At 40.7% G+C, this 24,156-nt stretch overlaps 1 protein-coding gene across 6 annotated transcripts in view; it reads left to right on the top strand.

The window, feature by feature from the left end:
- Positions 1 to 24,156, top strand: part of fat3a (FAT atypical cadherin 3a) — a 197,083-nt gene that overhangs the window by 158,793 nt on the left and 14,134 nt on the right. For all 6 annotated transcript variants that reach the window (XM_040036486.1, XM_040036487.1, XM_040036483.1 and 3 more), the window contains 6 exons: positions 7,628 to 7,771; positions 9,459 to 9,656; positions 12,978 to 13,779; positions 14,064 to 14,198; positions 14,333 to 14,487; positions 20,851 to 21,084. In XM_040036486.1, coding sequence (XP_039892420.1) covers positions 7,628 to 7,771; positions 9,459 to 9,656; positions 12,978 to 13,779; positions 14,064 to 14,198; positions 14,333 to 14,487; positions 20,851 to 21,084 — 1,668 coding nt within the window. The remainder of the gene's footprint in view (positions 1 to 7,627; positions 7,772 to 9,458; positions 9,657 to 12,977; positions 13,780 to 14,063; positions 14,199 to 14,332; positions 14,488 to 20,850; positions 21,085 to 24,156) is intronic.

Here is a 24,156-nt window from a genome sequence, read left to right as displayed (position 1 = left end):
AATCCTCCTGGCACTTAACAGTGTACACTATGTTACTCTGTTTGTGTCGAGGGACCCGATCCTTGGGGTGGACCAATTTTTGGCGAAGTGTGTTTTGGGGTTTAAAAGCCACAGAGACATGGTGCTTAGAAAAAATGCATCTCAATTGTTCCGACACATACGGGATCACTACAGGTTTTCGCTTAGTCAGCGGTTGTCCTTCTCGGCTGGAGCTTTCTTTTGGTGCCTTCCCAGCTTTGACAAAAGTCCAGTTGGGATAACTATGTTTACGCTCTGTGTTGTACCGTCCTGATGACACCCAGTTTATGCTCCAGTGGATGATGAGAGTCAAACCTTAAATACTGATCCATACAGGGAGTGCAGAATTATTAGGCAAGTTGTATTTTTGAGGAATAATTTTATTATTGAACAACAACCATGTTCTCAATGAACCCAAAAAACTCATTAATATCAAAGCTGAATGTTTTTGGAAGTAGTTTTTAGCAGAGGTGGGACCAAGTCATTGTTTTGCAAGTCTCAAGTAAGTCTCAAGTCTTTATCCTCAAGTCTCAAGTCAAGTCTCAAGTAATGTCAGGCAAGTCAGAGTCGAGTCTCAAGTCACTGGTGTAAAAGTCCGAGTCAAGTCACAAGTCTGAAACTTTGAATTTCAAGTCCTTTCGAGTCTTTAAAAAAAAAAAACGAAAAAATAATGTTGCAGTTATATGCTAAATGTAAATATTAGACCATGTAATTTTAAAATCTGTGTTTTTCTCAACACATGACAAAATAGTGAACTTAGAAAATATACACAAATTGTGAAATTGCACCTCTTTAAAATGCAGCTCAATTAAACCTAGCTCCAAGAATAATTTTAACCGACAGTTCTGAGATAAGCTGCATGTTATTCTTGGATGCGGTTGTAGGACCAGCTTTAAAATCGCATGACAAAAATATCATACACATTAAAAAAAACTGTATCACCAACGTAGCCTGGACAACATTTGCTAGTTAGATGAAGTCAGCTATCTCATTGTAGCATATTTATATGCATATTTATAATCATACGGTTCTTGGAGTGAGTGCATACACTCATGAAGTTTAGTAACTTCAGGTCACTGCAACAAGCCCAGGTACAGTTTACCGACGGATGGGTGCAGGACCTTGAAACGCACCGTGTAGAACGAAAGACCATCGTACGTATCATAAGTTTACCAGTCTCACAAATTGTCTTCATAAATACACATTCGTTAACCGTTTATTAATAGGACCTTTGAGCTCAAGGGTAATTAATTAGTAGTGGAAATAATTTCTGGTAGCATTACAGAAATGTAGCAGTGACAATAATACTGTATGCTGTAATCGTACTGGGCAATTAGTGATACAAAAAACCTGTTTTATCCTGTGAATAAAAGTATATGTTTTTGTCAATGTACCATAATAACAGAGGCGAAACGCAATATTGTGTCAGGACAATTTACTATTTATGCACAATAAATAAAGGAGCATAGCGCGACAATTTCTGTTCAGCGCCAGACTTGCTTGTAACCTATATCACCAATTATGTTATGAAAATGACGTATTAACTACTAAAAAACACTGACCTTCGTGTAAATGCTTGGAGCAGACTAACCTGTGAGCTGGAGGGTTCTGGGACGTTATATTTGGTCTTTGAATGGCTGCAATCCAGGCCATCCGTCGCGTCTTTGTTACTTCGGAAACATGGCTCGAACAATTTCTCTTCAACGACGTAATCCGATAACAACCGATCTCTTTACCCGTCGGCTTCCCGTGGCTGTCATGCGACCAGCTATTGCAGTTAATAATACAACGGCTTCTTGACATTTTTGTGTTTCTTCTTATCGCTGTATAACTGATTTTAATTGAAAGCCTGCGTGCGCTAGTACCGCTTGCCACGAGTTCCCAGAATCCTTTGCGGTTCTACCCGTGAATGACGTCACAATCTCTATATAATATGCATGTTAAATTTTATATTTGGGGTAAAATATCAAGTCTTTTCAAGTAAACCGGTTCAAGTCCAATTCAAGTCCCAAGTCATTGGTGTAAAAGTCCAAGTCAAGTCACAAGTCTTAGAACATTTTTTCAAGTCAAGTCTAAAGTCATAAAATTAATGACTCGAGTCTGACTCGAGTCCAAGTCATGTGACTCGAGTCCACACCTCTGGTTTTTAGTTTGTTTTTAGTTTTAGCTATTTTAGGTGGATATCTGTGTGTGCAGGTGACTATTACTGTGCATAATTATTAGGCAACTTAACAAAAAACAAATATATACCCATTTCAATTATTTATTTTTACCAGTGACACCAATATAACATCTCCACATTCACAAATATACATTTCTGACATTCAAAAACAAAACAAAAACAAATCAGCGACCAATATAGCCACCTTTCTTTGCAAGGACACTCAAAAGCCTGCCATCCATGGATTCTGTCAGTGTTTTGATCTGTTCACCATCAACATTGCGTGCAGCAGCAACCACAGCCTCCCAGACACTGTTCAGAGAGGTGTACTGTTTTCCCTCCTTGTAAATCTCACATTTGATGATGGACCACAGGTTCTCAATGGGGTTCAGATCAGGTGAACAAGGAGGCCATGTCATTAGTTTTTCTTCTTTTATACCCTTTCTTGCCAGCCACGCTGTGGAGTACTTGGACGCGTGTGATGGAGCATTGTCCTGCATGAAAATCATGTTTTTCTTGAAGGATGCAGACTTCTTCCTGTACCACTGCTTGAAGAAGGTGTCTTCCAGAAACTGGCAGTAGGACTGGGAGTTGAGCTTGACACCATCCTCAACCCGAAAAGGCCCCACAAGCTCATCTTTGATGATACCAGCCCAAACCAGTACTCCACCTCCACCTTGCTGGCGTCTGAGTGGGACTGGAGCTCTCTGCCCTTTACCAATCCAGCCACGGGCCCATCCATCTGGCCCATCAAGACTCACTCTCATTTCATCAGTCCATAAAACCTTAGAAAAACCAGTCTTGAGATATTTCTTGGCCCAGTCTTGACGTTTCAGCTTGTGTGTCTTGTTCAGTGGTGGTCGTCTTTCAGCCTTTCTTACCTTGGCCATGTCTCTGAGTATTGCACACCTTGTGCTTTTGGGCACTCCAGTGATGTTGCAGCTCTGAAATATGGCCAAACTGGTGGCAAGTGGCATCTTGGCAGCTGCACGCTTGACTTTTCTCAGCTCATGGGCAGTTATTTTGCGCCTTGGTTTTTCCACACGCTTCTTGCGACCCTGTTGACTATTTTGAATGAAACGCTTGATTGTTCGATGATCACGCTTCAGAAGCTTTGCAATTTTGAGACTGCTGCATCCCTCTGCAAGATATCTCACTATTTTTGACTTTTCTGAGCCTGTCAAGTCCTTCTTTTGACCCATTTTGCCAAAGGAAAGGACGTTGCCTAATAATTATGCACACCTGATATAGGGTGTTGATGTCATTAGACCACACCCCTTCTCATTACAGAGATGCACATCACCTAATATGCTTAATTGGTAGTAGGCTTTCGAGCCTATACAGCTTGGAGTAAGACAACATGCATGAAGAGGATGATGTGGACAAAATACTCATTTGCCTAATAATTCTGCACTCCCTGTATGCGTAAGTTTCCGGTACACATTAGCTTTTAGATGTCCCCCATTACTGATGGAAATCTCACAGTCTAAGAAGGCTAGCCTGCCACTTTTCATATCCTCCCTGGTGAATTTGATATGTTGGTCCACCGAGTTAATGTGATCTGTGAATTCTGGAACATCCTGAGATTTGATTTTCACCCAGGTGTCATCCACATACCTGAACCAATGACTTGGTGGTGTTCCAGGGTAGGATAGCAAAGCCCTCTTTTCCACTTCTTCCATGTACAAATTAACCACGATGGGTGAAACTGGGGAGCCCATGGCACGCCCATGTTTCTGCCTGTAGTACTGACCCTTGTATGTGAAATACGTGGAATAAACACACAGTTCAAACACACTTGGTTGGCTCTGAGAGTGGTCCTGTTGCTGAGGTTGGGGTCATCCTGTAATCTCTTACGAGCTACCTCCAATGCTTCGGTGACTGGGATGCAAGTGAAGAGAGATGTAACATTGTATGAGACTATGGTTTCATCTGCTTCCATAATGACATCTCCTACTTTCTCAACAAATTTCAAGGTGTTCTGGATGTGGGGTTCAGAGCTGCCTGGGTGAAATGAAGGCACCGTTCCAAAAGCAAACACACTCGGTCAATGCTGAGAGTGGTCCTGTTGCTGAGGTTGGGGTCATCCTGTAATCTCTTACGAACTACTTCCAACGTTTCCATGACTGGGATGCAAGTGAAGAGAGATGTAACATCGTACGAGACTATGGTTCAAAATCCAACGTGTTCTGGATGTGGTGTTCAGAGCTGCCTACCAACGGGTTGAGGATCGAAGCCAGAAATGTAGAGATGTTATAGGCAGTCAGCTGAGACTGAAGGAAGTCACTTGGATGAGTGACGAAACGTTTCTCCCACTGAAAACGCTACGTCCAGATGAACAGAATCAACTTTTGGAGATTTACTTACCTGGATGATTGAGAATGCATCAAGACACTTAAGAAAGGGTCTCCAGTATTATAAGTTGGACAGCACCAGAGCCCGTTACACTGCTACATGTTGTTTGGTGACATGCTGCAATACTAAAACGCAAAAAATGTGTGTTTCATTCATATTATGTCAGTGGTTGAATGGCAATAAAGCTGAGTCTGGGCCCAAAAAAAATAAAATAAAAACATGATAACTTTGATGCAGTCAGGTGAAAACTTGTTTTCACAGATTTTTGCTTATCCTGCCAGTTCTGTCTGTTCTGTGTCTATACAGTTATCATACATACATGAACAGACAATGCCAGAAAAAAAAATAGCTGTGTTAATTTGTTCCATACCTGCAGAGTCTTAGCTTTCATGGTCATCCATCTTTAACATTAAAAAAAGACTATTGCCAGCTGATTAGCTAACTATGAGCTGGTTTGTTATGGATTGGATCCATCACCATATTGTACTTAATTTATTTGAATAAAAAACACATGCACAAAGCGGTTCTGAATTTGAGCTGTTTAATGTGTTGCATCAAAATGAAGGAAGACATGACTCTTTCTGACATCTTAGCTCTTTTCTCACCCTTCTTTATCTTCCCTTGTTTCTTCTTCATCTTCTTCTCCTCTGCAGTGGTTTAAGATTTCAGAAATGTTAAAATTCTTATTATAAAGTATTAATGAGGGCAGGCTGTTTGAGCATGCTCAGAAAGGGAGTGCATGGGTGTGTGTGGGATCAAAGCTTTTGGTGTTCTGGTGAAAGTGTGAAAGAGATCTTAACAGAACGCAGAAGCTTTACAAAGTCGAGGACCCTGAGGATATATGCTAAGCACGAGGAAGGAGTCTGGTGACTAGTGAGTGTCAGTACCACAGTCCAGGATGAGGCAGCCACCATCCATGAATACATCAGGCCCCAACCGACCGCGGGCTCAGTGAATACCTCAGGCAGCAGAAACCCAAGAAAGAGGAAGACGAGAAGGAACCAACATTGAAGGACAGACCCCTGCATATCCAGAAGTCCTGCCAGTGGCTGGACAAAGCTGGACTAATCATGGCAGCACAGGAACAAGCTCTGAGCACAAGATCCATAGAGGCTGGGGTCTGTCACACCAGGCGAAACCCCAGGTGCAGGCTGTGTAAAGATGCCCCTGAGACAATTCAGCACATAACAGCATTGTGCAAGATGCTAGCAGGCAGGGCATACATGGAATGCCATAACCAAGTGGCTGGCATAGTATACAGAAATCTGTGTTGAACATGGCCTGGAAGTCCCGAGGTTAAAATGGGAGATGCCCCCAAGGGTGGTGGAGGATGACCGAGCTAAGATCCTGTGGGACTTCCAGATACAGACGGACAAAATGGTGATGGCTAACCAACCGGACATAGTGGTGGTAGACAAACAGAAGAAGACGGCCATAGTGATAGACATAGTGGTTCCGAATGACAGCAACATCAGGAAGAAGGAACACAAAAAGCTCGAGAAATACCAAGGGCTCAGAGAAGAGCTGGAGAAGATGTGGAGGGTGAAGGTAACAGTAGTCCCAGTGGTAATCGGAGCACTAGGTGCGGTAACTCCCAAACTAGGCGAGTGACTCCAGCAGATCCCAGGAACAACATCGGAGATCTCTGTCTGGAAGAGCTCAGTCATAGGAACAGCTAAGACACTGCACAAGACCCTCAAGCTCCCACATATAGATATATATAGATATATATATAGAGAGAGATGTTGTGGCTTATAAGTACAGTCCATTTAAAAATCACACCTCGAAATATATACTGAAATTGTTGATTCGTACAACCGTTTGGAGCCTATAAAATTGGGGAAAAATAACAGGATTGCTCAATACTATTTCTTTCGCTGTGAGGAGGCGATTGGCTCCAACAGAGCTTTGACTACACTCCGAAGGAGGCTATGGACAAGGCTGTGGACCATTTTCCACAGCTCAACTGGCTGCTACTGCAAGGTTAATTGTGTTAATCCCAGAACCAGCACAGCTGCACTTGGCTTAGTCACTGGTGGACACCGGAGATGAAGGGAGCCGCCAATCCTGAAGGAGTCTAATCATGAAGGAGTCTTAGCAGGCCTGTGGGACTTCAGAGGCAGCAGACAGGTACTGGCAGACTCAGGGGAGTGCAGCTGTGCTAGTGGCTGATGGAAAAACTCTGGTGTGGCAGGAGTTTGGAGACTCTTGGTTGCCTTCAAAGCGGTTCTAGCAAATCGTCTGACAACTCAGAAGGGGAAAGCAGTATTCTAAACACACTGTGTACAGCGGTGCTGACCTCGACAGGTGGTGGAACGAACACGTTCAGGATCTACTCAATCCAATAGTCACACCTTCTATAGTGGAATTTTGTTTTTCATTATTTTTATTTCATTATTGGTTTTTGTAGAACAGGGGTGCCCAATCCTGGTCCTCGAGAGCTACCGTCCTGCAGCTTTTAGATGCATCCTTGTTCCCACACACCCGAATCAAATGAATGGCTTGTTATCAGGCCTTTGCCAAACATGATGATGAGGCATGCTGAAGAGGTAATCAAACCATTTGATTCAGCTGTGTTGGAGTAGGGATGCATCTAAAAGCTGCAGGATGGTAGCTCTCGAGGACTGGGATTGGGCAGCCCTGTTGTAGATGATGTGTTCTGTTGGCTTGCACGGGAACAGTTTTTAGCTGACTATGAAGCAGTGGGGATAAAAATTAGCACCTTCAAGTCCAGCCAAAAATGGGTTGAGTGATTTCCTGATCGAGTACAAATAAATAAATTCATATTAAAAAAATGTTGAATAATAGATTTTCTTTTGGTGTGAAATCTGTAAATGTGTCCAAATCTGCTCATGTGCCTGAATGTAGTTATACCTAGGCATGGCTCAAAAAGTAGAGGAAAAGACACTTATAGTCAAGAAGAAAAGGCCAGATTTGAATTCCATTGAAATGTTTGGGAATTTGAAACTAGCTGAATGAAAAATGAAAACTTCACTGTGCTGCTACAAAAGTAGATTTTCTGGCTTCACCATTAGGCGCCAATGCTTCATTCCTGATTTGTCTGGATATCTTCTGTTGTCTCTTTCCTTGTAGGTTCCCAGCTACTCACTTGCCATAAGAGCTTTGGATAGTGGAACTCCTGCCATGTCCTCCACTGTGATGGTAAACATAGACATTTCTGACATCAATGATAATCCACCCACCTTTTCACCAGCCAACCTCTCTGCTGTCATACAGGTAATCTTAATAATCCTCACAATCTTCAGTTGAACCCAAATATAACAATAGCATGTAATAATTCAGGTGAACTGTTCAGGTGGAGAGAATTTGAAAGATTTGGTTGAAATTATGACTTCTGAGATGTTAAGATTAAAAAAATGGTTTGATGTAAATAAATTATCTTTGAATCTGACAAAAACGAAATTCATGATATTTGGCAATCGTGTAAAGGGGGATGAAGTCATTATGTCCATTGATGGAGAATTGATTGAAAGAGTTACTGAATTTCGTTTTTTGGGTGTAATAGTAGATGAAAATTTGACGTGGAAATCTCATATTGAGTATATTAGAAAGAAGATGGTCAAAAGCATTTATATTTTGGGAAATGTAAGAGATTTATTAGATCATAAAACAATGCGCATTTTATATTTTTCATTGTTTTTCTCATATTTTAGTTACTGTGTTGAAGTTTGGGGGAATACATATGAGAATACTATAAAACCTCTAAACTTATTACAGAAGAAAGTGATACGAATGATTCATAATGTTAAATATAGAGAACATACAAATAAATTATTTATAAAATCAAAATTATTAAAATTAGGAGATTTAGTGAAATTACGGACACTATTAATTATGTTTAAGGCTAAAAATAATATTTTGCCCTTTAAGTTACAAAGAGTATTTTTAATGTGTTCAGGGGGAGAAGATAGTAGAAGGAAATTTTATTTTAAGCATCAGTTAGCTAGGACAACACAAAGATTAATGAGTACAACGGTTAGGGGTATACGACTGTGGAACTCTCTTCATTATAATTTAAAGAATTGTATAAGTTTACATTGTTTTAAAAAGTGTTACATGCTTAAAACGATAACTCAATATGAAGAATGCGAATGAAATTGGAGTTCATTGAAAAAGGATCCTTTATAATTTTTTGTTTTATTTATTTAATTTTATTTTTCTCCTTGTTACTATGTGGAGTGGTATATTCTGATTGTAAATTTGTTGTTTGGTGTGGGTTAGGACCGGAGAGAAATGTTAATATTAGTTTGTTCCCTGATTTTTGGTGCCCACTTGTAATATAAGTTGGATTGTAGATAGGGGGCAGGGTTTAATAAGAATATTTTCTTCTTCCTGCTCCTTTTCACACATGGTTGTAGTGCTTTATTGATAGAAAGTGTGGTTGGTTTGTTTGATCTGTTGTACCAAGTGTGAAATAAATAAATAAATGAAATGAAAATGAACTATAGTACTTAAATTCCTAAGTCAGTGCTTTAAGTATGCCTGGGACAGGCATACTTAAAGCACTTAAAGCACTCCCCTATATCAGCATCTCTAAAAATTAGTCAGTGAAAAAAAGGAAAGCTTACAGTGAAATCTGATATTGCAACACAGGCCAAGCATATAAAAAAAATTCTCATCTCTATTTATAACTGTTATGAGCACAGATACCTACTTCATTTTATTTTGTCATGTTTCTCATGAAGAATGACATTATGAATGACCCTTGAACCTGAAATAGTCTATTAAAAGACTATACATTTGTTTTATTCTGCCGGAATGTTGATTACACTCCTGTAGATTCTTTTTCAGATGTGTATTTTTCATTTTATTTTAATTTTAATAAGATTTAAATTCAGATTAGGAATTATGACTGAACGTGAAATGCATATAATGATTCATCGTCTTGGCTTCCCTTGACCAGGAAAACAAGCCAATTGGTACCAGTATCCTGCAGTTGTCAGTCATTGATGAGGACTCCTCTCAAAATGGCCCACCCTTCAACTTCCGTATCTTATTGGGAAATGAAGGGAGGGAGTTTGTGTTGGAAAAAGATGGGACACTAGTAGCCAATCAAGTATTCAGAAGGGACCTGGCAACAGAATATGTAATTCAGATACAGGTAGAGTATAACTGTTGTTTACACCACACAAAGTTTTTTCAGTCATTCTTCTCTACTGTCATACTATTGTAAAAGATAGTGTTTTAAGTTTTAAGCAGTGATGGAAATAACAGCGTTACAATTACTGAAAAACAGCGTTTTTCAGTAATGAGTAATCTAACTAATTACAATTTCTATCGTTACAACGCCGTTACCGTTACGAAGAAGAAAATAAGGTGCGGTCGCGTTACTATTTTTCAGCAAACAGACGGTTGAAGCTGTGTTCAGCTTACCGCACCTTATATCAGTTGCACGGAAGTAGCTGTCTACGTAAGTAATCTGTACACTACAGCTTTAAGCAGCTGCGAGTGCTCCCGCAGACGGCAATCACTGTCTGCTCGACAATCACTTTTTGGCACAACACCTGGAACTAAGGGGACAAAACAATTGCATGAGTGCTGCTGTTTGACCGAGGAAGAATAAAGTAGTCGTGGTAAGCCAATCACATGACTACTTCAAGATGACAAAGCAACAAGGTGATATATACCAGTTTTTAAATTGTGTTGATAGGCCACGTAAAACCAGAGTCATGATAAACAATATATACACAGCGTTTTTTCCTGAATAATTTTGTCACGTTTAACGTCTAAGGACAGCGCCAGCCCTTTGGTCTTGATGGAAAAATGCACCATGCCGACCAATCAAAAATGATATGCAGGGCTCACAAAATCGCTAGCCCGACGTCCCGGGGCTAGCGATTTGGTCGGGCTACCAAAATCTATCTCTGCCCTGCCCGTCGGGCTATCATAGGAAGGAAAAATATATGTCAATGCTTTTGCATTCTTTCGAAATGTAGCTGGGTAATTATGTCATTGGCATCGGTGAGCCACTGTCAATATGTGACATATTGAAATCGCGTTTGAATTTGCGCTTCTTTTTTGCTTTCACTTTGCAATCGCGCGAACTGTGTATAGAGAGCGACAGCACTGATCTGTGAGTGATGATAATTTGTGCACCAATTCCTCTGACATCGTCTTATTAATCGTTAGCTTACTATGCAAACATGACAAGTGAAATCTCCCGCAGCAAGCTTAAACATGTGAGAGGTTGATCGCGCAGAGAATCGCTGACCGTTATGTGAGTGCGTGTGTACAAGCAGCAGGATATATATTTTAGTTCTGCTGAGCCAAATAAGAGAGGTCAGGGTGAAGAAGTGACAGCCAAAGAAAAGCTTACCACAAAACGGAAAAGTTATGACAAATCAGACTATAAGGCAAAAAGAAAGTGCAGCTTTATGGTTTCATGGACAAAAGAATTTCTGTGGCTGCAATATGACAAGCTAAATAATAACCAGGGGTGCACATAAGTGGTCCGCAGGTGCGCATTCGCTGTCAAAATAAAAAACGTGCACAAGATAAGAAGTTGCAACGCGTGTTTGCGTACATAGGATTTTCTGGAGGAGGACAGACATTTGTTTAGAACTCTTAAAGATGTCAAAGAAGCTCCTTTAAGCAATTACTTTGGTGTTCCTCCACCTCCAAAGAAATGTCAGAAGGAGTCCGAACCACAAAAGAAGCACGTATTCTCGGAAAAGTGGTTGCAGGAGGTGAGCTGGCTTCAAAAAAATGATGAACGCACAGAGATTTTGGTGCAGAATGTGCCGTGAAAATCCCACTCTAGCGGACAAAAACAGTGCCTTTTATATGGACGCAAACTCGCGTTGCAACTTCTTATCTGGTGCGCGTCTTTTATTTTGACAGCGAATGCGCACATGCGGACCACTTATATGCACCTGTGTAAATAACATAATGTTCTGCCGGGTGTGTTGTTGGTTTTCCCTCGATTTCAGAGTCGACAAGCGCCTTTGTTACTGGGACCAGTAATTTTAAGAAAGGCCCCCCATTAGAACCAAACAAAACATCAATCAAAAAATTGCAATCTTTTTTATTCGAAGGGCTACCAGGGATTTTGAAATTTTGCGAGCCCTGATATGGCAACATGACATTTGGTTGTTTAGGAAGAGGGGGAAGTTTTAGGAGTGACGGCGAGAAAGAGAGAGAGAGAAAGAGAGAAAGACAGCAGAAAAAGAGAGAGTGCGAGTTTTGAGATGTGAGAAATTTGTAACATTTAGCATGTTTGGAGTGTGTAGTTAATGTGTTGTCTTTTGTAGTTAGTGTGTAGTGTTGTGGATAGTTTTGTGTTGTGTGTCAGAACATTGAGGCGACTGCTGTCTCCAGGTAGAGAATAGGAGTGATACACCTGCTGCTGTCAGACCTGCAGGTATCAGGCTGTGATGTTCTCCTTTATAGTGGACAGAAATAATCTGTGTGGCATCTTATTGAATGCAGAACAGCTGATGGTTATGTAAATAGTTTGAAGTGGTTATTTAAAAAAGGGGTAAAAGGTAAATGGCTGCAAATAGCTTTGTTGTTTGCAAAACGTGTGCATATGATTTTAAAATTGGCAATTTATATTTGCATTTAAAGTTATGAAATATGGTTCATTAAACATGTTTGTGGTTGTTACAGTAAAAATATAACTTTTTCTACTCGGATTTTATGTTTTTTGTCTGATTTTAGATCAATTGTGTTAGTACAGCATGTCAAAATGAAAACATAACTGTAAATTCAGACACGTTAGGTCGTGCTGAAAAGGATGATACCAAACAAGGCAAAGCTTTTAAAGGTGAAATGTAGAGGGAAAATCAAAAGCAGTTAAAAATGGGCAATTATACCCTGGACCCCAGAGGGTTAAACATTTTATTTAAAGTAACGCAATAGTTATTTTCAAGTAATTAATTACTTTTAGAATATTGTAACTCAGTTACTTTTTTTGAAGAAGTAACTAGTAACTGTAATTAATTACTTTTTCAAAGTAACTTGCCCAACACTGGTTTTAAGTTCAGCAAACTTTAGCGAAGCATGTATCTACCATTGCTGTGTCACAATTTGGCCACAATGCCTGCTGCTCAGCAAGTTCTACATTCTTCAGTTTAAAAAAATGTTGTACCTTGCTAAAAAAAAAAAAAATTAAAGCAGCAATTAAAATGGTATATATTCATGTTTGTCGAAATGGTATTTAAAATGTTAGAGCCTGTTGGCTGAGGTACATTCTAGTGGTGAATTATTTTGATAGCCTTTTCTGTCTTTTGTCTATATGTCTACTGCTATTGTTAAAAAGGTAGAAATGTCAAAAAATATATTTTTGAAATATCCTCATTTAAAAAAGCTAAAGTAAAAGAAAGGTTCCATATTTCAAATATCTTTTAATCTAGTTTATACTTTTAATATTTTTCATTGGTTGTTTTTCTACTTCTGACTTCTGATCTGACTTTTCCTGCAGGTGACAGATTCGGGGAAGCCTCCTTTGTCATCCTCCTCCATACTCACAATCAGGGTGATTGAGGAGAGCCTCCATCGACCAGTAGCAGTACCACTGGACATTCATATTGTTACTATGGAGGATGAATTTCCTGGTGGTGTGATTGGTCAGCTGCATGCCACCGATGCTGACCCTTATGATGTTTTGACTTTTGGTCACGCTCCTTCAGCTCAACGTAGTCTCTTTAAGATTAGTCCTCATGATGGAAAGATCATAGCCCTGGGTGGTTTGGATGCAGGCAGGTACTTTCTTAATGCTAGTGTCAGTGATGGCCGCTTTGCTGTTCCTGTACCTGTAAGTGTGCATGTGGAGCAGGCAACACCAGACATGTTGCGTGAAGCAGTGACAGTGCGTTTTGAGAGAGTGGCACCACAAGACTTTGTGGCGTTGTACTTGAAAAGCATGTTAAATGTGCTCCAGCAGTCTGCTGCTACTCAACAGCAGGACTCACTGCATTTGCTAAGTTTGCAGCCAGTTGGAGGGACGCAACAGCTGGATATGCTCATCACCATGGAAAAAGCAGGTGGTGGATACTATAAGGCAGCCTACCTCACCCAAAAACTAAGTGCATCACGGCGAAACCTGGAGGAAGTGCTTAGAGTGTCAGCTATCCTGGATAAGAACTGTTCTGGATTAGACTGTCGTGGGGCTCAGTGCGAACAGAGCATTGTCTTGGATTCACACAATCTCGCTACATATAGTAACCCACGGGTCAGCTTTGTCTCACCTCGCTTTCACCGGACCTCACGCTGTACATGCAATGGTAAATCAGAATTGTTTTTCTTTGCAGTCTTGCCTTAGACTACATGTAAGATACCTTTTTTGTGTATAGCACTTTGTGACTGGTAAAGTAAATTAAAGTAATTTTATCCAGTTGCACTGCAGCTTAGGTTAAGTGGAGTGAGTTGGGTACTTGCTAAACTCCCCTTGCTGTCTTTGTTTCTTCTATTTTAATAGTGTCTTACTGTGAGTTTCATTAGGATAGTTTCTCAATAGTTTCTTACTTTCTGTCCCTGTGTTTTGTGTGCATGTGTGTATGTATGACAGATGACAGCTGTTCTGTCCTGTCAGAACAATGCGAGGACCAACCCTGTCCACCAGACATGCAGTGTGTTTCAATAGAGGCCAATAGAGGGCGTTATGCATGCCAGTGTCCACAAGGCAAACTTGGAGAGTGTGCAGGTACATATGTCAGCAAAAGAGAAACAATCCAAAGTCAGCATGAAAATAAAAAATGCAAGAACAACAAGTAAAAACTAACTGTAATGTAACTCTAGAGTAATGTCTAACATTTGTTGTTGTTATTTTTGGTGCAGGACATTCATCTTTGAGTTTCTCAGGTAACAGCTACATCAAGTACAGACTCTCTGGCCAGCTGCAAACAGAGTTGAAACTGAGCCTGAGGATCAGAACACTGCAGAGCCAAGGAATTATCATGTACACACACACTGAGCCCTGCACTGTGCTTAAGGTACATTCACACATATTACTGTAGTGTTTCCACCATTGCAAAGGACATTTTATTGATAGTCATTTGTTGAAAAGTAACCCATCATGTCATATCATAGCATATCATATCATTAACAGAAGCCTAAATCTTATGCTACTGAGCTCTTGAGTCGTTAAAATAGTCTAGTCTTACTACATTTAGTAAACTCTTTTAAATTGAGTTTTTCTATGCTTATGTTTTATTTGTTCATATTATCACTTTGTTTTTGTTCAAATTGACTTAAACTAATTTTACTTTTTTGTATTATCTTAAATTCAGTTTTGTTTTTACTTAAAACTTAAAAAACTTTGTTCATATTGTATTTTATTTTACTGAGCAGCACGCCATTCCACCTATTTAAGCTATTTTTTAATGTATGTTTGTCATGTTTACCTTAGCTGCTATAATCTTATCTGTGTTTAGAACCTGTCATGCAGTTAAGTCCAGGTCAAAGTGTTTCACAGGTGATTGACAAGCCAAATTAATAATGTGTCATAATAAGAAGATAAAAATAAACTGAAGAGAATAAATCATTAGATTAATTAATTATTTGATTAAATAAATGAAAATTTAAAACAATCTAAAAGCAGAGCAAGAGTGTAAGATAAGATACATGAAGATGGCGGTGTGCAACGTCACAGTGACTCTACACTCTTTTTTTCCTTTTTGCGTGTTTTTTTGTTAGCGCTAATTTCACTTCTGTTTTTAAGGATATATAATATAAAAACTTTACATAAAACATCCCGCAAATATTTCAGAAGTATTCGGAAGAGAGGCGAACAGTTTAAGTCTACTGAAAACTGAAACTTTGTCTCTGTTTTAACAGAGACAGAGTGACACTGAAAACTCACTAGATCATGACTTCAGCCTCAAACACTCCCAAACAACCATGGCAACTCATGGTATCATCACTAAACATCTGTAGCAGTTCATGGTACAAAAGGCTGCATCATGGCATCGCTTCGAAATGCAGCAGAAAGTTGTGACAGCACCACTTTGGAATGTACCCTAAACAGTCATCAATCACAAATGCCATCCATCCATCCATCCATTCGCTTCAGCTTATCCTTTTCAGGGTCGCGGGGGGCGCTGGAGCCTATCCCAGCTGTCATAGGGCGAGAGGCAGGGTACACCCTGGACAGGTCGCCAGTCTGTCGCAGGGCCAACACACAGGGACAGACAACCATTCGCACTCACATTCATTCACACATTCACACCTAGTGACAATTTGGATTATCCAGTTAACCTATCCCCACAAGCTGCATGTCTTTGGACAGTGGGAGGAAGCCGGAGTACCCGGAGGGAACCCACGCAAACACGGGGAGAACATGCAAACTCCACACAGAAAGACCCCGGCCGGATGTTGGAATTGAACTCAGGACCTTCTTGCTGTGCGGCAACAGTGCTAACCACCGTGCCAATCACAAATGCCACCACGAGTTATGGCATCATCTCAAACATCTAAACATCACCCTTAAAGAGTTACAGGAGCTTGTGGCTTGACCTCTAATGGCAGGTCATAGCAACTGATGGTGTCACAACCTCAGGGGTCAGCAACCTTTAACACCCAAAGAGCCATTTGGACCCTGTTTCCACACAAAAGAAAACACTGGGAGCCGCAAATACTTTTTGACATCTAAAATTAAGATAATACTGTATATATTGTTTTTTACCTTTATGCTTTGTGTGAACAACTAAGGTGTGTTGCTTATGAAATCCATGAAGTGCTACAGAGAAAATTACATTTTATTTATGTAATTAACACATTTTGAACTCTTAAAGAAATCTAACAAAAGGAAAGACACCCAGCTGAACTAAAATGATCCATGTAGCAAACAAAAACTGTTGTGAGCCGCCACCCTTATATCGCCTTTGGGCTTTTGGAGCCTTGACCTGACTTTTAAAAAATAATTGGAAAAAAAAGCAGTATGCTGCTAAAAAATGAAAAATAAATATTTGCAAAATTCTGCCTAAATATGTATTTTACCAGGTTAATGTGTGTGGCCGGGTGCGGTCTGCAGCACCGCTGCAGGGGAGGCGGACGCACCAGAGCAACACCCACAATCACGACTCGCCACCTTAACGTCTGTGCTATCTATGCTGTAGTTGGTATATGTCTGGCTGTGAGCTGAAAAGCTACAGCCGGCTGTATGCGTACAGCAACAGTGTGTGAAAATTGGTCAATAAAGAGATGCTGAAAAGCATGTTCATGGAAACATCGTCGGGTCTGCCGTGATATGTTTACAATGGGGCTGTACTTTCATCTTTACGCAGGACTGTAAGCTGCCATCTGTGAGGCGTGAGCGGTGTTTGTTTTTAACATTCTCACGGTGGAGAATAGCTGCTGACAATGTGGATCCGAAGATCCATAACTGGCCTACCTGGGGTTGAAAGTCTCGATAAATGCACGGCGTTTCGGCGGGTACGCCGGCTTCCGCGAGTGTGACGCTTATTTTGAGCGATGAAAAAATAATAAAATATCATTTTATTTTTATATTACAATGTCACAACAATCTTCCAATTTAGAACTACAAGTTAAAAAAATAACTAACAGAAATAAAATACACTTCAGCTAAATACTTCTAATTTATTTTCCCAAACCACGCGGAGCCGCACTATAAGGACAAAAGAGCCGCAGGTTGCCGACCCCTGCACTACCTGTACGACTACTAGGTGCTAATACCACACTTTAGCAATTGATCCAGAGAGACAGCTAGCTCATAGGATTGCAGAACTCTCAGCAACTTTATCTCCACTGCTACTTCTCTCTATTATGAACAAAATGGTTCAACTGAGGTTACAGATTGCTACACAACTTTGAACCAGGAATGTTGCATTCTTTTAATTAGAGACCAATGCAATATCTGACTGTTAAAGACAGACTATTTTATCTTCATTTTATCCTCATGAGTTTGCAGTCAACACGACAATGTCAATGTATAGCCCAACTGATGTGAATGTTAGTATAGTTCTGATCCATCTATGAATGAAATAACCAAGCAGCAAAACATGATGGAGCAGTTTATATTATAAGTCGATATTTCAGTGATAGGGCTTTAAATTATGACTCAGAAATAAGGTGGTAAATTAAGGTCGAAATAAGAAAGCAATAATATGGAAATAGCACATTAATACCACTTAATTACCAAATTAATACCTATGTAGTAGCCAACTACCGTTGATACATATTATTGACACACAGGTATAGCTGTGTAATATTACATTGAAATTCATGTAACTGGGTAATAATTGTACCAAAATAGGAACTAATATTGTGGGGAAAAAAACATGAGTATGGGGCAAAACCAGTTAGCAATAGTATAGTTATATTTTGCTAACAATAGAGAATTTTTATATACTGCTTTGTGGTAGTATTTTTGTAATAATAAGGTAATATTGGTTGATGCTTTAACATATTACACTATTATTATAATATAACCCTGGAATTATTTTGAAGGTAACATTGTAACTAATATGTGAATGGTGTGACCTATAACCTATAAAAACATTTGGTAGTTTCTGTGTAATAACCAGGAAACAGGACTACAAAACCTGATATTTATTTCTAATTCCATGTTGAGAGCCTATTAAAGCAAACTTTAAGAAGTTATGAGTCATTATTACCATTAAAGATGAACAGTGGTTCATGTGTATTTGGACTAGTCAAGTCCAAACTGCAGTGGGATTGCTGCTAGTATTGGACTTGGTATGTGGCTTCCTACTAAAATTTTAGTGGTAAAGGCTACAAAACCTGAAAAAAAAAAATTTGATCAACCATTTTAATAGGCACACAGAGGGATCATGCATTTAGCCAGCCACAGATATGCCAAATAAATTTGCAAGGTATGCAGGTGTACCTAATATAGTAGCTGGGCACATGTAGTAGTAATGTGATAGCTGCACACTGACAAACTGTTCCCACAAAGTTGGGAGAATGAAATTGTTCAAAATGTCTTTGTATGCTTTGTATGAACCATTAGGTGGTCTTTTCACTGAAACGAAGTGACTGAGCCCAACCCCTTAAAAACATCCACACCACACCACAATCCCTCCCCAAACTTTACACTTGCCATAGTGCAGTCAGACAATTACGGTTCTCCGGGCAATCCAGACTCATTCATTTGATTGCCAGACAGAGAAGTGTGATTCATTACTCTAAAGAACACCTCTCCACTGTCTAGTGCAGGGGTGGGCAATCTCAGTCCTCGAGGGCCGGTGTCCCTGCAGGTTTTAGATCTCACCTTGGGTCAACACACCTGAATCACATGATTAGTTCGTTACCAGGCCTCTGGAGAACTTCAGGACATGTTGAGGAGCTAATTTAGCCATTTAAATCAGCTGTGTTGGTTTGAGGACACATCTAAAACCTGCAGGGACACCGGCCCTTGTGGACTGAGATTGCCCACCCCTGGTCTAGTGGTTGCATCGTTAACGATTCTGTATCTGATGTAATGTTGGATGCAGCCTATGGAGATCTTGACACACTGTTCTTGAGCTAATCCGAAGGCCACAAGAAGTTTGGAGGACTGTAGAAATTGGCTCTGCAGAAAGTTTGCAAACTCTGCACGCTATTGATCCATTATTTCACAAAAATTTGTGAATTAATCTGCATACCTAGGTGCTTGGTTGTATACACCTGTGGCCATGAATGTAACTTAAACACCTGGATCTATGATTTGGATGGGTGAGTGAATACTTTGAGCAATATAGTGAATAACCACTGGAAGAGAGATAAGCATGTGATGTGAGGTAACATAAAAAATCTCAGCCAATAGCAAAGGCAGAGAAAGAGAGGAAATTATGATTAACCAATGAAATGGTAACTTTCAAATGAATCAACTCTTTCACTCTCATTGGCTTGCACTTCTGTCAGCAGTGAAGTCAATGAGTTACCATGGTGATGGCCTTCAGTGTGTGTCTGTGTCTGGCATTTGGGCCTGTCTCTGTGAAGGGCTTGACACTCTTCTCACAAAGAATCTAGTAGGTTCTTAATAGTAGGTTTGCATTTTGCAACTTTGATTCCAAGTTATTATACAGAAACTGTCACCCTTGTTTAATGATGATAAGCCACTCCATTAAATATAGTGTGTTACCTTCAGTTTTACCTTCAAAAAAGAATATTCACATGTTGCATTAATCAATACTACCTTATTATTATGAGATTACTACTTCTCGTCAGTATGTATACAACCCATCCAATCCACACATGCAAAGTCAAACCATAGATGTTCACAAATTTAGTTTGTGTAATAATGAGAAACTACACAGGGAAGGAGTATTGAATAGATGAAAAAAGGGAGGTGCTAAAATGCATGGAAGGTCATGACAGTAGCTGAAATCTATCAATAACTGGAAAACAATCCTGCCACTTAGTGCAAATTAATATCAGTAGCTTCAGTCCTCATTGATGGCCTATAAAAGTGGTGCCTCATTACCAAGGTTTCACACAAAGAGCATCTAATGTTGAGTAAAACCAATGAGCTCTCTTAAGACCTTTGCAACCTTATTGTTGGAAAACATACTGATGGAATTGATTACAGCAGAATTTCTAAACAAGGCCATACACTTTATAGGCCTAAACTTTAAATGAAGGGCATTTAAAGTTTGCTGAACAAAATTTAGGCAAGCCTGTGAAATACTGGGAGAATTTCACAGTCTGGTCCAATGAAACCAAAATGGCACTCTTTGAATGCCTTAATACACACTAGGCCATAATACACACAAGGTCAAAAGGCACTGCACATCAATCAAAAGCACCATATCAACATTAAAGTTTGGAGGCGTTAATATCATGGTATGGGGCTGTTTTTTAGCAAACAGTACTGGCACTCTTCAAATAATTGAAGAAAGGATGAATGGAAAAATGTATAGGGATATTCTTAATTTAAAAACATTTACTGCCATGTACCAGGATGACAATGGTAGACGCTTCAGTAAGACAATGATCCCAAACACACGGCCAAAGAAACTCAAAATGGGTTTCAGAGAAAGAAAACAAAGCTGCTAGAATGGCCCGGCCAATTATCTGGCCTGAATCCAACTGAAAATCTATGGAAAGACCTAAAGCTTGTGCTCATAGTAAGAGCGTTTAGGATTTGAAGACCATTTGTGTGGAAGGATGGACCAAAATCACACCTGAGCAATGCATGCGATTAGTTTCTCACGATACAGGAGGCATCTTGAAGCTGTCATCACCAACATCTGTTTTTTCTTACAGTTAAATTTTTTGCAGAATGTTTTTTTATGTAACACTACATTTATGTACTTTGATGTTTCAAAGACTGTGTGTGTGTGTGTGTGTGTGTGTGTGTGTGTGTGTGTGTGTGTGTGTGTGTCTCCATGCAGTTGGAGGATGGGAAGCTGTGGTTCCAGTTGGCTTGCGGCCTTGGTGGAAATGATGACAGCCCTGACATGCTGGGCATCTCGGGTCGTCGTATCAATGATGGGAGCTGGCACACAATGGCACTTGAACTGAATCGCAACTTCAGCAGCTTGGCACTTGATGACAGCTATGTTGAACGACGCCGTGGACCATCATTTGTACAGAGACTACCTACAACTATCTTCTTTGGAGCACTGGTCAGTTCATGAGTACCTAGGGTTAATAACTACCTACAGGAGTTATTAACAGCTTTTTCATACTTCATCTCCTTTACACCAGACATGTTGACCAAGGGCAGATGGCAAACGGAAACTCATCCCTTACAATGTTAAATCACTGAACCTCGTTTACCTGTTGATGCTAGCTGTGTTTCACAGATAGTAACTGATCTGAAGACAGTAAAAACCACAGACCTCTAGCAGCTTGCTTCACAGTCAGGTCTTCCCTCTATTTACCAACAAAAATAAGTGGTTTATCCTTAAAGAACAAGCTGCTACCCTCTGAGCTTGTCATTGTTGACAGGGCATAGACATGGCCTCAGAAGAACCAACAATCAGACAACCCCCTACGAGCAAGCACTTTGGTGACTGCCGACTCCGCATTCACCAACGAGCTGAATCGGTTCTACGCCCGTTTCGAGGTTAGCCAGGCGGCTAATGCTATCTACCGCCTGACTACCGAGGACAGTGACGTCATCAGCGAGAGACCGGTGACCAGCATCGCAGAGCATGACGTCCGAGCGGCACTGAGGAGAGTGAACACAAGGAAAGCGGCGGGGCCAGACGGCATCACCGGCCGTCTGCTGCGCTGCTGTGCTGACCAGCTAGCAGGTGTGTTCACTTACATCTTCAACGAGTCCCTGGCGAAGTCTGTGGTCCCCACATGCTTCAAAAGATCCACCATCATCCCTGTGCCCAAGAACAGCAAACCCTCATCCCTGAACGATTACCGGCCAGTTGCACTGACCTCGGTAGTAATGAAGGTGTTTGAGAGGCTGCTGAAGAACATCATCTCCTCCGCCATCCCAGACACCACAGATCCGCTGCAGTTCGCCTACAGATCCAACAGATCCACAGAGGATGCCATCGCCCACGTCCTACACACCACTCTCAGCCACGTGGACAAGAAACAGGGTAACTATGTGCGAATGCTGTTTGTTGATTACAGTTCAGCGTTTAACACAATAGTGCCCTGCAGACTGTTCACAAAGCTGAGGGATCTGGGACTTAACAGCTGTCTGTGTGCATGGGTGTTGGACTTCCTCACTGGCAGAACTCAGGTGGTGAGGGTGGGCAGGTGCTTCTCCAACAGCATCACCATCAACACAGGAGCACCTCAGGGATGTGTCCTCTCGCCACTGCTCTACTTCCTCTACACCTCAGACTGTGTGGCCACCCATGGCTCCAACACCATTGTGAAGTTTGCTGACGACACAGTGGTGTTGGGTGCCATCTCCAACAACGATGAGGCGGCCTACATGGATGAAGTGAAGAATCTGGCATCGTGGTGCCAGGACAACCACCTCCAGCTGAACGTCAGCAAGACCAAGGAGCTGGTGGTGGACTTCAGAAGGGGTCAGCACAGAGACTACAAGCCCATTATCATCAATGGAGCTCCAGTGGAGAGGGTGCAGTCCTTCAAGTATCTCGGTGTCCACATCTCCTCAGACCTGACATGGGCTGCCCACATTCAGGTCCAGACCAAAAAGGCTAGGCAGCGCCTGTATCACCTACGACAACTGAGGAAGTTCAGGGTCTCTCCAAAGATCCTCAGGATTTTCTATACAGGCGCTGTGGAGAGCATCCTCACACAGAACATGACATCGTGGTTCGGGAACAGCTGTGTGAAGGACCAAAAAGCTCTCCAGAGAGTGATCCGTACAGCAGAACGCTGCTGCAGGATTGCTCTCCCCCCGCTTCAGGACACCTACACCAGGAGATGCCGGACTAGAGCAGCGCAGATACTGAAGGACCCGTCCCATCCTGGCAACAAACTGTTCCAACTTCTGCAATCTGGTAGAAGGTTAAGCATCATCCGGGCAAGGACAGAGAGACTCAAGAGGAGCTTCTATCCCCAAGCCATCCGTGCCCTAAACACACACACCCGCCCTCTCACATCATCTATAACTGACTGAGACAGGACTCTTCCAGACACTAAACCAAGGCACAATGTACATTTCAATTCCTTTAATTTTAAATATGTTTATATTGTCTATCCTGTAAAATAGTCAGATATCTATTCATATTAATGTACAGAATTCACCTGCTTGCTGCTACTACTGCACATTCACCCAGTGTATATACTATATGTGTATATATATATATATATATATATATATATATATATATAATGTTCTTCCTCTACACCCCCCCAATTTTTGCACATGTCGAGGAGCGTGTCAGGCTACATTTCACTGTGTGTGATACTTGTATAACTATGCATGTGACAAATAATAAAGAACCTTGAACCTTGAACCTTGGTGAGAGTGGGAAGGAAAAACTCCCTTTAAACAGGAAGAAGGCTGTAAGTCTAGCAGGATAGACACAGACATGAGTCCACTGCAGTAACCTGTCGTAAAGCTGTTACTCTACTTTGATGAGCTTTGAAAACTGAGTGAAAATGTTGAAGTAAACCATGGCTCTAGTGGTGATCAGTTAGCTATTTTAGAACTGTTCGAAGGTTGGAGATTGGCCTATAATTAGCTAAGACAGCTTGGTCAAGTGATAGCTTGATATCATCTGTGAAAATCTGAGACTATTTTTTAGTAACTACATGAATGTTCAATCACCCACAATTATTTTATCAGAACTGATCACTAAGTTAAAAAGACTGAAATTTGAGATAGAAAATCTGAGTGAGTGCCAATTGGACAATAGATAACAACACATAAAACTGGCTTTTGAGTTTTCCAGCAGTGGTAGACAAGGCTAAGCGTGAGGCTTTTCAATGAATTAAAACTCTGTCTGGGTCTTTGGTTGATTAATAAACTGGAGACCTTTCAATCCCCATTCTCAGCCTGTGGACTCTAACAGTTAGTTTGCTTGGGGGTCTTGATTCTAACATAACCTTAACCAGATTTCTGTAAGGCAAAGTAAATGAATTGATGATCAGTTATTAATTTATGTACTAACAGGGACTTAGAAGAGAGATGTAATGTTTAATAATCCACATTGCACTGTTTTACTCTTTGGTGAAGCTGTGCATATTATATTATTCATCCTTTGTGGTTTTTGTTATGTTTAAATCGGTTTTTGCTGATTTTTGGTTCG

Source organism: Simochromis diagramma, unplaced genomic scaffold (genome assembly GCF_900408965.1).
Source record: "Simochromis diagramma unplaced genomic scaffold, fSimDia1.1 OVJJ01000324.1, whole genome shotgun sequence".
NCBI lineage: Eukaryota > Metazoa > Chordata > Actinopteri > Cichliformes > Cichlidae > Simochromis > Simochromis diagramma.
Note: the sequence above shows the minus strand (reverse complement) of the source record. Positions and strands in the feature narration are given on the sequence as shown.